Consider the following 18,062-nt stretch of genomic DNA (forward strand, 5'->3'; position numbering starts at 1 on the left):
ACGAGGGTTCAAGCATGTCTGACGTAAAAACATATGAATGAAATCCATATAGTTTTTGAAAAAAATAAAAAGGACCGTTACTTTATTGACAGCCCTCGTATATATTTTTTTATACAAATTTTGTTGTAAGGACTTCATAGGTTGATTATAATAAAACGCACTAATTAAAAAACAATCCCTGCCTAAGTTTCAGTAAATTCTCCCTGCATCTCAGGCCACCCCCTTCCTCCTTTCAGCTAAATCTACAGGGTGTTTCAGAAGTCACTCCTGGATTTTATTTTCTCTTTTCTTTGCTAGTATATGATGTAGGGTTTTTATGTTGTGCTGTTGCCCTCTTCAGTAACTGACAATTTTTTCAAGTGCAAATTTGTAGTGTTCCGTTATTTTCTTGAAGTGCCATGCTTACTGTAGAACGGAGGTGTAAAATCACTGCTTGGATGGAGGGGCTTCAATCCGTGCAGCGATGATTTCATGCACTCTATGGACCTCATTATGCACCTGACCGAAACACCTTCCTCAGCACCCACAGGAAGTTCTTGGAGATTCGATCTGTGACAGATAGACTCCGTTTAGGAAGACCCTTAAGTGGGCAGAGTGAGGAGAATGTTGCAGCTGTTCGGGAGGCTTTTATCTCAATCAAGGAAAGTCCATTTGGAGAGCATCTTCAGAAATGAACAGCAGCGCTACTTCTATCCAAAGGATCTTGCGGCATGAGCTCAGGCTCTTCCTCTACAAGATCCAGTTTGTCCAAAAAGCTTGAACTGCAAGTCTACAACAGTCGGGTGGAAATGTGTGAAACTGTTGAATCCTTTCCAGAGAGACCCTTCCACCCTGGAACAGATGTGGTTCAGCAGTAAAGCTCTCGTCCACCTTTCTGGTCATTGCAATCAGAATAATACAGTGGTCCCTCGCTATAACACGGTTCACCTTTCACGGCCTCGCAGTTTCGCTGATTTTTTTTTCCTCCAATTTTGCATGCTTTTTTTTTTTTTAACAGCGCATTGTGTTCTGCGTCCTCATCAAGCAGGCCGGTGGCAGCACTGGTCAGCATCATGCGTGTGCCTGTTTATAATCTTCTCGCCCAGAAGAAAAATGAGCGACAACAACTACCCATAACTGTGTTCTTCACTTGGAAAAAGACACCTGCAGCGAGGTGTCACTCAGTGAAAAAAGACGCGACAGCGGTGCAGCGCCAGGATGCAGAGGTGCGGTCAGAGGAACTGTCAAACTATTAATAATTTCTTATGTGTCCAACCTCATAGGTTGATCGTTAAGATTAAATTTGTTAGTTCTAAAAGCCATCATAATTATTTATAGGAAAACATTCTATTTTTATTTTTCAAACAAATGTTTGGGACTGAAAACAGGTTTTGCTCTTTGGTTTCATTCTATAATACTAGACTTATTTTTCTACTAAGGTTTGAACTTTTGAGTGTTTACACAGGAGAGAAAAGTGAGAAAATGTTAATGCCTGTTTGAGAAAAGTGTATAAAGTGTGTAGTGAGGGGTTTTGCAGCCTTAAAACATCTATAATAATTGTAAAAAATAACGCTGACTACTTCGCGGATTTCGCTTATTGCGGGTTATTTTTAGAATGTAACTCCCGCGATAAACGAGGGACCACTGTACCCGCATATGGGAACTTGCCAATCCCGTGCAAATCGGAATTGCAGCTTTATTACAAAATTCAAAGAAAACATTAAAACATTCCATACAGATTAATAAATACATCTTGTAATTGGTACACCCTTAAAGCAGTCCATAGCTTATGAGCTGGGCCCATTAATATTTAAAAACAACAAATGTACAATAAATACAAATCTAAACCTACTTTTACCTATCATAACTAACCTACTCTGTTACAATATCTACAACAGACTAAGACAATAATGTTCACATTTCTTAAATGACAGAATTTTAAAAGTATTATGACATCAGTGTAATAAATTCAGACATATAGGCCCATGGGTATTTCAATAGATATAAAGAAGTCGTCAGCTGGTTGAATTTTAATTATATTTTGCAAGTAACTCTAGTTTAAGTTTCTTTTTGAAAATATGTAAAGACAGAGACTTTTGAGTATTCTCACTCAGGTCATTCCAAATTTGTGGACCCTTACATGCCACACTAAAACTAGTACTTTTTAACCTCCTACTTTTACCCTTTAGGTGTAATTTTCCTCTGGTGTTATAATGATGAGAGGAAGCTGAAATGGGAATGAGCTGACAGAGTCTATCATTAAATCTGTGCACCACAGTGTAGTACAGGTATTGTGAAATAAGTTGCACTCTGTGAGCCTTAGAAGTCGATATTTATAAAAGAGAGAATCAGTTTGAGAATTATATTGGGCCCAAGAAATGGCTCTTATAACTTTCTTTTGTAAAGTTTGTAGTTTTAAAAGGTAACTCGGGTAAGTATTACACCAAATAATAGTGCAATAATTTAGATGAGGTTCGAATAAGGACCTGTATAGAGTCAGAAGAGCCTCAAAGGGGAGGAAATACCTCACCTTAAAGAATAGTCCAACATATTTAGATAATGTCTTAATCAAGTTTACTGAAATTTAAAAATTCATCAATTTGGATTCCAAGAAATTTGATTGATTCAACTCTTTCAATCACTTTATTATTTATATTCATTTGTACATTTTTAAAACATTTACGATTTCTACAAGAACAAAATATAATACATTTTGTTTTGTTCGTATTTAATGACAATTTATTACATTTAAACCAATTATCAACTCTTGCCAATTCATAATTTAGTTGATTTTGAAGGTATTGCGGGTCTTTATGAGATAAAAATAAGGTAGTGTCATCTGCAAATAATACTTTATGGAGAATGTTAGAAGAATTTGGGAAATCATTTACATAAATAATAAAGAGAAGTGGACCCAAAATTGAGCCTTGAGGTATCCCACATTGTATAGGTTTTCGTTTTGATAGTTTATCATTTATGTTCACATATTGCTCTCTTTCATTTAAATAACTTCTGAACCCTGAACCAATGAAGTGCTAAACCCCTAACACCATAATGTTCCAATTTACCAAATAGAATATTAAAATCGTATCAAATGCTTTTGACAAATTGAGGAAGACACCAATTCCACACTCACCTTTATCAATAGCGTCATTTATTTTTTCAATGAGATCCAGGATTGCCATACAAGTAGTACTTTCCTTCCTAGTCCACGAGCACGAATGGAATACACCTAAGTTGATCATCTGGTGTGCTCTCTCTTCAGCTGGCTTAATTAGAAAAGCCTTTATTCATCCCTCAATGGGGGAAATTTCAGACCCATTCTTCAGACCCATAATTGACCCATTCTTCTTCCGTGATCGATTAGGACACTCTGTGAATGTCAACGGCGACAGTTATCTCCATATGCCTCAGGAATCCTGTGTCCATGAACTGTCAGCTTTAGCTAACATGCAACAAGATGGCACCCCGGCGCATTATTCGCATGAAGTTTGTGCGTTCCTGGATGAGCAGTTCCCAGATCAGTGGATTGGTCATCGTGGTCCCCTGGAATGGGCTCCCCATTCACCTGATACCACACCATTGTGATTTCTTCTTGTGGGGTTATATCAAGTCGAAAGTCGATGGAAAAAGGCCTCAGGATCTCCCAGCACTTGAAGCTTACATGTGCTTCAGTGACTCCTGAAATGTTGTCAGATGTTGGTCTGGCATGTGTGAAATGGTAACTTGATTGCTACGAAAAAGGTGGTGCACACATCGAGATGTACCACTGTCTTATGGATGAACATTCCAAATCAAAGATGATACCGCAAATATTCTCAGTTAACATAGATTTTACCATGCGAAATTCATCCACTTTATGTTTCAAATAAATTTTTAATAAACAATATAAAACCGTGAGTGACTTTTGAAACACCCTGTACTATTGACAATGTTACACTTTCTGTACATGTGCACAGCCTGAAGTAAGCTTGTTCTTCCTGATGGTTTTAGTGATTTAATAAGATTGTGTACAGAGCTGTCCATTATTTACTGTCACAGAATCTTCAGGGTAACATGATTATGAAACAAAGACTGACAGATAAACACAGACAAGTTACAATTAAGAGTTTCTATGTGGAATTAATGTAATGAAGAAAGTGTTTGAACTTTTGACTTGTTGAAACAAATGTTGAAAGATGCTCTAGTGAAACAGAAGCATCAAACCCTTCTCTGTGTTTCTGTGTATCAAAGGCCTGACCACTGAAGAACACCATTTATGGCTCCATGTTAGAATTTGAAATGGAGGGAAAGTCCCACTGAGGACTCTAAACAGTTGGGCACCTTGAATGTTTTGCACATGTTCAAAACAGTCGTGGCGCAGCTGAGGTGGAACCACTATTGAGCGGCAGTCAATGTGTCTGACTGCATTCTAAACAATCGGACAGCATGAAAACAGAATTTGTGACATTCTGATCACGTTTCGGGGAACGTTCAGCATGTTCCTGCCATGTCGAATGGTGGCCAAATGTCCCAAATGTGCCTGAATGCACCATGAATGTGCCTCGAGTGCTGCTGGATTATATTCTGCCGAACCACAATTGGGTCGCAATCGTACACTTGTAAGTGCATTGTTATTGTTCTTATTGCAATCTGGCAGCTGTCCAGGTATTCTTACTGTGTTCCACATGCATTTGTACTGCATTTGGAGGATCATCAATCAATCAATCAATTTTTTTTATATAGCGCCAAATCACAACAAACAGTTGCCCCAAGGCGCTTTATATTGTAAGGCAAGGCCATACAATAATTATGTAAAACCCCAACGGTCAAAACGACCCCCTGTGAGCAAGCACTTGGCTACAGTGGGAAGGAAAATGGATCATGCGCACGGCACATGCACGATTCAGTCGGGGTGGGTCAGAGTGCAGTCTGGGTGTTCGGACACCTGTCCTCCGAAATTCTTATTCTCTCCCAGATGTGGCATGGATTTTTTTTTTTTTTTTGACATTCTGCCTGATTCGGCTTGGTTCGTGGTCATTCGTACTAAGTGTGATGGGTGAATTGAGATCTGTAGACGTTTTTAGCTAAACTAGTTTATTCATAGTTGCAAGTGCTCTTTTAAAACACAAAAACAAAACAAAACAAACTTAATGGTGAGAATCTTTGCAAGTGTTCAGATGATTTATCTTTAACAGTATTTTCAGTATTTACAAACATTGATTATTTTCACTGTGGATGCCGTACTGAGTCGAGGCTAATGCTGTGACAGTTTGGAAAAAGAAGTCTGCGGGAAGACTGATTCATGCCACGTGTCATTATTCAGGGATTCTTGTTGATCTGGTTAACCCTCTGGCGCTGACACCGTCATATACGACGGCTAAGACCAAGCTTTACTAAATTATAAATAACTTTTGAATGATAAGAGATAGAAACTTACTTTTTTTTTTTTGCTGAAAAGTTAACTCCGTTGACTTTCGAGCCAGCCATCGGCCATCTTTGTACTCCTCATAGAAGCTGTGTGATGACGTGTGCAATGTGAGCGTCCAATCGGAATTGGTTCACCGTCACATGGTTTTCCAAAATCCAATTGGAGGGCAGATTTACCTCACGTGAAAAGCCAAAGATCGTTTTCAGGAGTGATGTGTTACTAGTTGGCCCATTTGAATAGCCCCCTGGGTGCTCCAATGAGTACATACTATTAGTACATACGCAGTGTGCCCTGCGCCATTATGCGCAGCGATAGTGAAAGCAGGAGCACACAGAGAGCCTCTGATGACAATCTCACGTGCTCAAATAAAGAGTGTGTAACTATTAGGATTGCTCCACTAGTTTGCATGTGAATGTTAGTGGATAACTCTGTTGCTTTCTCTGCGTAAAGCTCTGCTTACCATATCAATGGACAACAAAACGCATAGACCATTTTATATATTGTTCAAAATGTGCATTTGTGTTTATTGTTTGAACCTTTTTCTTGCATAATCTTTCTCACAAGACCTCAAATTACCTTTATAAAGTGTCAAAACAGTTGTTTATTATAGTTTCCTGTGTGTTTTGAACAAATGTGTGTGGAAAATTATTTTTGATTGTAAACCTTTATTACACTTATAAAACACAACAAAAACATATATATTCTGAAAGCACAGGTTGTCCTGAAAAAAGAGACACAAAACTTGATTGTGGGATGCAGGGAGAGCTGTTAACAGCAATAATAAAACATTTATGCCAGGTGAGTGAACTGTCCAAAAAATGCACTCGGACCCCAGAGGGTTAACTGTACATGAACACGTTTGATGATGCCTTTGGTTCGGGTCAAGACTTATGACAGTATGAAGTACAAGTGTGGAATTGTGCAGGTCACGTTTTTCCTCGCATTCTGTTGTGTTGTGGGCTGCCTTGGTCCCTATCTGTTTCTGTCAGTCACCAAGATTCTGGATGTGTGACGCCAGGGCTTCCAGTATTTGGTGGATTGGGAGGGTTCTGGGTCAAGCAGGACCCTTCCCTCCTCCACGTCTTCTACCGGGACCATCCCAACTGGCCTGGTAGAGGGGTACTGTTGTGTTGTGGGCTGCCTTGGTCCCAATCTGGTTCTGCCTCTGGTTTTTCTCTCTCCCCAGCTGGTGCACCATGGAGTGGATCGAGCAACCTGTTCCTCATCATCTCACCGGTATTTAACCTGCGGTTCATCCATGGGCAACTGTGGCACAGGAACACCACTACGTGTTAATCAGCAGGAAGTAGCTCCTGCAGGAAAGCCGAGACTGTATCTGAGCCTTGAGAAGAATAACACACCACAATACACACCTGCTACCCACCACTCCCCACTCACACCACGGGCTCCTGAACTGTGCAATGAACTGGCTCATCCTGGAGAGAAAGCGTAGCAATTGATAGAGGGCAAGCAGGCACAGGGGTCTCTGATGAGGATAGCTGGTATGGTGGACACAGAAGGAGAAGTGGTAGCAGAGCTGCAGAGACTGATGGATGAAGTGAAGATTGGTTTTGAAGCTGCTAAAGAGACTTTGAAAAGGTGCAAGAGGAGAGAGAGAGGGGTCAGGAGGTTGCGCAGGCTGGCATAAATGTGCAGGGAGAAAATGAAGTACAGTCTGATCCAGGAGAAGGTGGGGAAGAAGGTGATGCAGAGGAGGATGATGTAGGGTATGTTGCACATGTCATCACTGCGCCCATAAAAAGCAGGGAGAAGGTGGTGTGGGTGATGCAATAGGGGATGCATGTGCAGAACAGGGAAAGAAAAAATGCAGGTTACCAAGGAAGGATCCATCAGGTGATAAAAAGATGACCAAGAATTCATATGCCCTCCTAAGAAGGGTCTTACCTGGAGAAACCTCTGAAAGTGAGGATGAGGGGTCAGCCCTGAATTATGGTACCACCTGATCAGGGTGGAGTTTATGTGACAATGTTGTCGGGGGTACCAAAGCAAAAACTTCCAAACCAAGAGCAAAACAGATGCCGATGATAGTGAAAAGAGACAGCGATGGCGGTGTCACTCTGGAGTGCAGGTGTCTCAAACTGCATGATGTGGATATTATGCACAGCAAACTGCCACCTGTAAAACAGGGTGGTCACCAGTGGATCATGAAATTTATAGACATGTCTGTGGGGCAAACGCCTGCTCTGGGTGACTACAGGATGTGTCTGAAAGGGAGTTTAGGGAGTGGGGAGATTCATGAGCTGGAGCAGGAAGCAAGAACAGTTAACGATGATGATGACACACCGTTACAGGGCGTTGTGGAGAGCAATGAGACAGTTACACCTGCCCACATTGAATAGTGGAAATATGATGTCATGCACACTGAAGGAGGGTGAGGATGGTAATGTTGATATCAGAAGATCAGATGGTTGGTTCCTTGAGCGTCCCCTGCATGATGTTCAGAAATGCAATTGAACAAAGCTGCCCCAACCCTGTCAAAGTAGAAAACACAGTGGGATTGCAGCACAAAGATGATAGGGACTGGACAGCGCACGTGGTACACCACATAAACAAATATCAAAAAGCACAGAAAGACAGAGGAGAGGAATTAGCTAATAAGCAATGATTGATGATAAAAAGCAAGCACAAATGGCAGAAAAAAGGGTAGCCAAGGGGGCAGAAACTAGCATCCCTCCTCTCTAGGCTGTGGAGCATTCCTGGCATCCCCAGCAACTCCCAGCTCTACAGCGCCTTCCCCAAAGGTCATGACAGCAATATTAACCCAGGACGCGGGACACAGGCTGTTTTATGTGTGGCATTCTCGACCATTAGCTTAGTAGCTGCCCATATAATCAGGTTCCACTACATAGAGGATGGGGGTACGGAAGGGGAATGGGTAGAGGAGTCAATAGGGCAAGGCAGTTTCCTTCTCCAAGGCACTGGATCAACCCTCAGGGAGGGTGGGACCCATACAATTGGCCATACCAGCAGCCCATTCCCCATCCACACTCCACAGACGTGATTTTCCCTAATGGCCGCATTTTACAATGCCACCACAAGTCAGCACATAAACAGCTGATTCAAGTTCCGCAGCCTGAAGAGAATGACACGGATGAGGGAGCAGTGGTCTGGTGGGGAAAATTGGCACAACAACAGGATGCACCATTGCTAACTTATTTTGAGCAATGGAAGCCCTGGTTGATGCTCCACCACATCCCTATCATTGCACATATAATTACCTACTGTTACCCAATGAAGAGGAACAGGCTGAAGTGTATGATAGAATCTGGGGACACATGTTGTATCAACAAACCACATGGGGGAAGAGTGGATCAACACTGATTACATTTATGCAGGCAAGCAGGGAGTACTAAGTGACAATATGAGAATACTGTATTGTCTGGGAGACAGTGCTGAACCACATGTCACCATTTTGGTAGCCACAGGGGACCAGGCAAAGAACCAGGGCCCCATGATCAAACGACCAGTGGACAAGGCCAATCGGTGGACCTCTGTTCAGGGGAAACATACCCTGGCCTATTTTCATGAGCTCAACATGTATTGTATACATGCCATCCAAATGCAGGCCCCTCAAAGCTATGAGAAAAATTGTTGTCTTTATACTCATAGCAGGGAGAATACTGACTCACCTCGGGCTGTGCTACAGTTGGAGCAGGTACAAGGGGCCAATTTAATTCATAATTTTTGTGACAGGTTTTTTTTAAAGTCACTATTACTAACCCTACTCCTACCCCCAACCCTAACCTTAACCATAACCTAACCCTACTCCTTCCCCCAATCCTAACCATAACCACCCCTGACCCCCTCCCCCCGCTTCACTTTTAATTTCGTGCAGACATCACGGAATGAATTAGAATTAATTTGTGCTGCTGCGATGAAAATGAGGCGCTTTTCGTCACAATATCATGAACCAATAGATTAATGTATATTTCATGCTGCTGAATCACGACTTGCCATGAGACCAGGTTGGGATGTGGGTAAATGCACCTCTGTGGACCCTTTCAGGCTGCAACTGAGACTGGGCATACCACCTATTTATGTGAGGCAGTATCACCTGTCAGTGGATAAACTGGAAGGCATAAGGGGCACCATCCATGGGTTGATGGAGGCCAGGGTCTTGGTGGCGTGTTGCTCCCCATACAACACCCCCATCAACCCTGTGGAGAAACCAGGGAAGACCAATTACTGGCTGGTCCATGATCTAAGAAAGATCAATGAAGCTCTAGTGACTCACCGGTATGACACACCTAATCCATACACTATGCTTACCAATGTGGAGGTAAAGTACAAGTGGTTCACTGTGTTGGATCCAATGCATTTTTGTGTGTGCCCATAACCACAGATAGCCAACCCTACTTTGCTTTCACATACTGTGGTAAACAGTACACCTACACCATGCTGCCACAAGGACCTAGTGAGAGCCCATTACTCTTTAATGATGTGATGAGAAAACGTCTCAGAGAATTTGAGGCCGAATTGTCTGAGCAAACCTATGTGTTACAATACGTGGACGACATCCTGATTGCATACCTTGGAGGAGGTGACCATACAGACAATTATGGCCTTCTTGAAATGGTTATGTGCAAAAGGTTTTAAGGTGCCTAGGCAAAAATTACAACTGGTAAGACAGAGAGTGACCTTCTTGGAGAGAGTGGTCTTCAACAAATGATTGGGAATGACTGCACAACATAAGGATGCCATTCTAAATCACTCCAAACCACATACAGTCCATGAGAGGATGTCCTTCCTAGGTCTGGCGAACTATAGCGAAAACTTTGCTCCTGACTATACTGAAATGGTGGTTCCATTGAGGAAATGCATAACAAAAGCAGGAAATACAGCCTATAAGGCCAACCTAGAGTGGGATCAGGCTGCGGATGAAGCTTTCATTACACTGAAACAGCAACTGTGTAGGGCCTCTTAATTGGTGACACCTGATCTCTCCAAACCATTTCACTTTGATGTGATAGAAAACAAAGAGTTTGTTAATGCAGTACTATACCAACCAGGCACTATAAGAAGTAAAGTTATGTGCTATTACAGCAAACAATTGGATCCAGTTGAGACTGGAGGGGAGTGTGTGCAATTGCACAAGACATCAAAGGGGTCTCACACATCACGTGTGGCCAAGAAATGTATATGTACACTGACCATTCTGTTACATCCTTCCTGTCCAGCAGGAGGTTCACAGTCACCCCAAAGGACAAACAAACTGGTAAACCTTTTGAGCCAGGAAAACCTACATTATACCCCAACAGACACCAACTTATCTAAACCCGCAACCAGCTCATAATTGTGAGCACTTGGCTGAAGAATAAACCACAACTAACCAAACTGCCCTGTCTGAACCATTAATGGACCCTGGCAAGGTCTATTTTACTGATAGGCATAGCCACTATGACCCTGCAGAGGGGATAGTGGCCTCCTATGCGGTGATTACACCAGATGGGAATGGGAGTTTTAGGACGGTTGGATGCCAAAAGGCTCCCACCTCCAGCTTCCGCTCAGACTGCAGAGCTAAAAGCGATGAAACAGACCTGCACTGCAGCACAGAGAAAAAGAGTAAATATTTATACAGATTTGGCTTATGCAGTCAGGGAAGCCCTCTTGGACCTCCCACACTGGCAAAAAATAGGGTTTTTGACAACAGGAATACCTGTTAAGCATCAAGCTTTGGCGATGCAGCTAGCTAAGGTGTTGAAGTTCCCTGAGGAGGTAGCAGTACTCAAGGTGGCAGGGCACCAGACAGGAACATCTTTTACTGCACAGGGAAACAACTTTGCGGATCAGGTGACTAAGGTAGTTGCAGATTGTGTCCCCTGTGTCGTGAAAGTGCAAGGAGTGCAGTTGACAAAAAGGGGGAAGGAAACGCCAACCTTTTTCCTAGGGGGGAGTTCTGAGATAATTGAGCTGCAACGTATGGCTGCACTGGAAGAAAAACAGGTATGGTTGGACAGTGGGTCCATTAAGTCCCCTTGGATGGTGTATGGAGAAGTCATGATGGTCACGTAGTAGCACCGGCTGGGCTACTTAGCACTATGTGTCAGGAGGCATATTACAGGGGTCATGTCTCAGTGAAAAGGATCAATTAATTTTACTGACATGTGTTAACTCTCAAAACATGAATCAGGTGCAAATCATGAATTATCCCCAAACCGTTAATTGCAAAACGTGAATACTGAAAAAATATCTCTCAAATCGTGAATGCAGGTCTCACAAAATGTGAATATCATTCATGATATACAGCTGTATGCAAAAGTTTGGGCACCCCTGATAATTTTCATGATTTTTCCTTTATAATCATCAGTTGTTTGTATCAGAAATTTCAGTTAAATATATCATATAGCAGATAAACACAGTGCTATTTGAGAAGTGAAATGAAGTTTGTAGGATTTACAGAAAGTGTGCAATAATTCTTTAAACAAAATTAGGCAGGTGCATAAATTTGGGCACCCCAACAGAAAAAATACATCAATATTTAGTAAATCCTCCTTTTGCAGAAATAACAGCCTATAGCTTCCAGTGAGAATCTGGATTCTGGTTGAAGGTATTTTGGACCATTCTTCTTTACAAAACATCTCAGGTTTTTTGGTTTCCGAGCATGGACAGCCCACTTAAAATCACACCACAGATTTTCAATAATATTCAGGTCTGGGGACTGAGATGGCCATTCCAGAACATTGTACTTGTTCCTCTGCGTAAATGCCTTAGTATATTATAGACAAGTGCGGCCTATTTACATATGTTCATTACAGGGATGAGATTGGCAAATTCAATTTTCAGAGGAAAATAAGCCAGGGTCCAGGGGCCGCAGGCCCCGGCGGGTCCAGGGCGGAGCCAAAGCATTTTTGCTGTTTTAAAACATGTAAATTGCACTAAAATTATATTAAAAACTACTATAAATGCCAGGTTTTCATATCTATAATTCAAACTGTAAACCCTTACTAAGACCATCTACTGTATATGTGTATTTTTGTGACCAAAATATTTTTTCATAACTAGACTTACTTGATTTTCAGCATTCTCCACTTTCAGCATGGCACACTTGTCAACTAACATACATGTAAGGGCGGGAGAAACGCATATATAACCTTTGCGCTGATTGGTCATAAGCTTTGTAATAACCAATGACAACATGCGTAAGTAATAGCTTCGACTGAGCTTCGATACTGTCTCGGTTTTTATGATTTGTTGGAGGGAAAACTACTGAATATTGGAAGTTGAAAGACTACACAGTTACCTCCCGTACACTACATGCTCATTGTGCACTTACTTCATACTGGTCACTGATCAGCACAGCGTTACTTCCGCGTTCGGCTGACTGACAGACTGATCGAACGATAAACAAAGACCACTCAGTGTTCTGAATAGACGACAATTTTATTAAACAAAGGTACTCCTGGCATTAATTTTTTTTGCATTCTTACTCCTCCCCCCCTAAAATTTTCTCAACGGATTTGGACGTTTCACAAAATCGACCCCCGGGACTGTCAAATCCGCAGAAATCCACGGATCCGTGGAAAAATCTCATCCCTGGTTCATTGTTCAAAGTTTATACAGACACTAGAACTGCCGATTTCTTACACAGTTAAATCATCATCATGGTAGGTTAACATTAGTCATCACCTTCCTTTCAGAATGTTCCAGGTGTCAGAATCGCACAACTCTTGGTTGTGCTATAGTACAAAGCAGTTACAAAAATCACTCAGGAATTGAATGAAATGCAGAAACCTTTTCAACTCCTGTGCCAGTCTCATCACCATCTCAGCGGACTCATCATTTATGCTTTTCTGTCCAAGATAGCGGAAAAACTTCACATACAGGAAAATATGATGAAGATTCTTCTCATATTCTCAATGTTTCCTCCGTTTTGACTAATGATCATTTTACATGTATTTTAAACTTTGGCATGCATCCAGTCAAGTAAAATCCAGTCTGTCCTGAAGTGATGACTGCTGACACGTCTCATCTGTGTGTGTGGGGTTCTTGACTCATAAGGGTACATCAAAACGCTCTCGGCCACACAGTGACGTTCAAGCTTTGCTATTCCTTCGTGGAACAGTGCCAGATCTTGATCCTCTACATACATTTGTTTTCAGTAACATACTGAAGTGTAAGTTCTGCAAGGAAGACTCAGATTAAAAAGCTTTCATTCAGATTCAGCTCATCAATAACAGCTGTCATCATAAATAGGAAAGAGCTGGTCATCAACTCACGACCAATAGGAAACATGCACAATATTTAAAAAATGTCTGTTCTAACTAACCTCTGCTGTTTGCCTGCCTTCTACTGACAGATCTATGAACCCCCATGCTTCGTGTGACAGGGGCATCTGTCAAAGACTGTTCTAACACTCTGTACATTATCACTATGGACTAAAACCTTTAACATTTTCTTGTCTCCTGGGTCTTTATTGTACAACTTTTTGAATCCAACCTCCAAATTCTTCATAAAACTGAACAACATCAGCATTTGATGTCATACATCACTTGATTCATGTGAATCATGGATAAGCTCAAATATATTTTATCTTTCAAAGGAGACATGTTGGACTTCTGAGATGTGGACTCAGCCTCAGAAAAGAAAACATTAATCTTGAATTGAACACCTCTGTGTTGGAAACCATTCAGAAGATTCAGATGGCTTTCAATGGCTTTCAGTTGAGTGAGTAGCCAAGAAATTGTGTAACAGCTGGACATGCCACAACATGTCCTGTGAGACTTCCAAGATGGAGGTGTTTTTTTGCTGCGCGTCCTGAGCTGCTTCGTGCCGACGCGTGAAATCCTCTGCACGTCTTTCATTACAAAATCTCCTGTAACAGTGGAATGTGCCGCAAAAGTACTATGTCCAGCTCTCTTGCCATTTCTGTGGTAGTCACACGATGTCCCGGATCAACACAGCATTCAGTTTAGAAATGATCTGGTCGATCCAGCCTGTCGAATGGCCGCTCGGCGTGCCGCGTGCTCTCCGCCGCTGTGGGCCGTCTTTAAAAAGGTTTTAACAGTCCATAATCTGCGTGACGCCGACAGAATCTTCACCGATATCCAACTGAATCTATTGAATGGTTTCCAACTGCCTGTCTCTAACAGTTTCTGAAAAAAATTTCATGGAGCAAAGCGGCAGTCTCTCAGCAAGTTCTCAGACAAAAGAAATCCGACAGGAGGGGTGGACCAGTGCTCACTCAAAGCCTGCCCACAGGCGAATGACGCAACCGACAGGCGTGGAAAAACTCACGCATGCGCATGAAGGTTCAAGCTTGGCTGATGTAATCACACGTGATTCAAATCCATATAGTTTATGAAAAAAATAAAAAGGTACGATACTTTTTGGACAGACCTCGTACAATCAAATAAGCAGGTTGTTCTTTTTGTAGGCATTGCGAGTTTCGTCAGCACCCCTATTGAGATACTAATTCTGTAAATCTAGGTAACACCTTAGTGGTAGCACCCACCTCAATAGCAGGGCGTAGTGGCTGGGTTAAGGCAGGCTGGGATATGTTCTTCTATTTTCTTCTCAAAGTAATTCAAGAAATCCTGTGCTACACTTATGCTGTAATTCTATTGAAGCTTTACTTATTGTTTGTCATATTTTGACAAAATTTCATCTTGTAAAAACAATGCCCTGACAAAGTACATGGTGATAGATTTCAATCACAAGTTTTGTACAAAGTCAGAGCTGTGTAACCCTTTGAAATGGAACTGATGGTCTGAGATCTCTGTCACACTTCATCACTGTCAAAGGTCAACTTGATCTGGTTTGACCTTTGATGCTGACCTCTAGTAACCGGTTTAGATGATGCCTCAGTTGCAGTTTCAACTGTAGCTTGTGAGGACACAGCAATAGCATTTAAAAGACCACAGTGTCTCTCAGAGCAGCGATCCTATTGGTCGGTGGTGGTGTTCACTCACCTGTTGGTCAGTGGTCCGATGAAGGGGTTGGTGATCAGCTGTATGGTGGCCTTGGAGGCAAAAAGCAATCCCACTTTGACATTTTCACTGACTAACACTGTGGTGGAGTGGGGACAGTCGGGGGACTGCTGAGGCAGTTGTGTAGTTGAGGGGGTCGTGGGGACCGGATCCGTGGCCTGTGCTGTGAAGTTGGATTCTGAAAACTTCACGGTGTTGTCATATAAGGACACAATGCTGTTAAAGGCTCCGGGAGCCTTCTGCAGGGGAGACAGGGTGATGTTTACCGAAACGCCATGTGACTGCTCATCCAGGTTGTACAGGTAACTGGGAATGATGGGTACTGACGGGGAAAAAAACACAAAAACAAAGACGCTGATGCAATACAGTAACACACTGGTCGCTAATATGAAGCCAATGCAACACATTTGGGCACAACAGAAGAAAAAATTATCTGGACAGAAAACCAATGAAGAGAAACGTTAAAGGGGCGGTTCTTGTCAAACACGTTTCAGAGAGAAACAAACTTGGAGTAGCAAGTTTCACAAAAAACAAACAGTGAGTTCTGTCTTTTAACAATGTGAGCCAATGTCAATACTAAAATTCATAACTAACGACTGTTTTTTGTTTTACCTCAAATATTTAAACTCATCTACTTTCACCACTTCTACTCCTTGTAACTGCACGATTCCACTGGGCTCCCTCTCATTACTCAGTCTTGCTGACTGACTTTCCAGCCTCATCTCAACCTGCTGTCTACCCTCACTACAGATCACGTCACCTGCAAACATCAGTCAATGGAGACTCCTCTCTGATCTCATCCATCTACCTGACCATCACCTCTGTAAACAATCAAGAGCTCAGAGCTGATCCTTTTCAGACCTTTTGTCTGACTTAGTGCTTAGCTCAGATAAGATAATTATAGTGGGCGATTTTAACATCCACACAGATGCTGAGAATGACAGCCTCAACACTGCATTTAATCTATTATTAGACTCTATTGGCTTTGCTCAAAAAGTAAATGAGTCCACCCACCACTTTAATCATATCTTAGATCTTGTTCTGACTTATGGTATGGAAATAGAAGACTTAACAGTATTCCCTGAAAACTCCCTTCTGTCTGATCATTTCTTAATAACATTTACATTTACTCTGATGGACTACCCAGCAGTGGGGAATAAGTTTCATTACACTAGAAGTCTTTCAGAAAGCGCTGTAACTAGGTTTAAGGATATGATTCCTTCTTTATGTTCTCTAATGCCATATACCAACACAGTGCAGAGTAGCTACCTAAACTCTGTAAGTGAGATACAGTATCTCGTCAATAGTTTTACATCCTCATTGAAGACAACTTTGGATGCTGTAGCTCCACTAAAAAAGAAAGCTTTAAATCAGAAGTGCCTGACTCCGTGGTATAACTCACAAACTCGTAGCTTAAAGCAGATAACCCGTAAGTTGGAGAGGAAATGGCGTCTCACTAATTTAGAAGATCTTCACTTAGCCTGGAAAAAGAGTCTGTTGCTCTATAAAAAAGCCCTCCGTAAAGCTAGGACCTCTTTCTACTCATCACTAATTAAAGAAAATAAGAACAACCCCAGGTTTCTTTTCAGCACTGTAGCCAGGCTGACAAAGAGTCAGAGCTCTATTGAGCTGAGTATTCCATTAACTTTAACTACTAATGACTTCATGACTTTCTTTGCTAACAAAATTTTAACTACTAGAGAAAAAATTACTCATAACCATCCCAAAGACGTATCGTTATCTTTGGCTGCTTTCAGTGATGCCAGTATTTGGTTAGACTCTTTCTCTCCGATTGTTCTGTCTGAGTTATTTTCATTAGTTACTTCATCTAAACCATCAACATGTTTATTAGACCCCATTCCTACCAGGCTGCTCAAGGAAGCCCTACCATTATTTAATGCTTCGATCTTAAATATGATCAATCTATCTTTGTTAGTTGGCTATGTACCACAGGCTTTTAAGGTGGCAGTAATTAAACCATTACTTAAAAAGCCATCACTTGACCCAGCTATCTTAGCTAATTATAGGCCAATCTCCAACCTTCCTTTTCTCTCAAAAATTCTTGAAAGGGTAGTTGTAAAACAGCTAACTGATCATCTGCAGAGGAATGGTCTATTTGAAGAGTTTCAGTCAGGTTTTAGAATTCATCATAGTACAGAAACAGCATTAGTGAAGGTTACAAATGATCTTCTTATGGCCTCAGACAGTGGACTCATCTCTGTGCTTGTTCTGTTAGACCTCAGTGCTGCTTTTGATACTGTTGACCATAAAATTTTATTACAGAGATTAGAGCATGCCATAGGTATTAAAGGCACTGCGCTGCGGTGGTTTGAATCATATTTGTCTAATAGATTACAATTTGTTCATGTAAATGGGGAATCTTCTTCACAGACTAAAGTTAATTATGGAGTTCCACAAGGTTCTGTGCTAGGACCAATTTTATTCACTTTATACATGCTTCCCTTAGGCAGTATTATTAGACGGTATTGCTTAAATTTTCATTGTTACGCAGATGATACCCAGCTTTATCTATCCATGAAGCCAGAGGACACACACCAATTAGCTAAACTGCAGGATTGTCTTACAGACATAAAGACATGGATGACCTCTAATTTCCTGCTTTTAAACTCAGATAAAACTGAAGTTATTGTACTTGGCCCCACAAATCTTAGAAACATGGTGTCTAACCAGATCCTTACTCTGGATGGCATTACCCTGACCTCTAG

At 41.7% G+C, this 18,062-nt stretch overlaps 1 protein-coding gene across 1 annotated transcript in view; it reads right to left on the reverse strand.

Moving 5' to 3' along the window:
* The window catches only part of slc18a2 (solute carrier family 18 member 2), a 204,763-nt gene that overhangs the window by 173,754 nt on the left and 12,947 nt on the right, over positions 1 to 18,062 (reverse strand). Inside the window, exon 2 of the mRNA XM_034185176.1 lies at positions 15,319 to 15,658. Coding sequence (XP_034041067.1) covers positions 15,319 to 15,658 — 340 coding nt within the window. The remainder of the gene's footprint in view (positions 1 to 15,318; positions 15,659 to 18,062) is intronic.

Source organism: Thalassophryne amazonica, chromosome 13 (genome assembly GCF_902500255.1).
Source record: "Thalassophryne amazonica chromosome 13, fThaAma1.1, whole genome shotgun sequence".
Lineage (NCBI taxonomy): Eukaryota > Metazoa > Chordata > Actinopteri > Batrachoidiformes > Batrachoididae > Thalassophryne > Thalassophryne amazonica.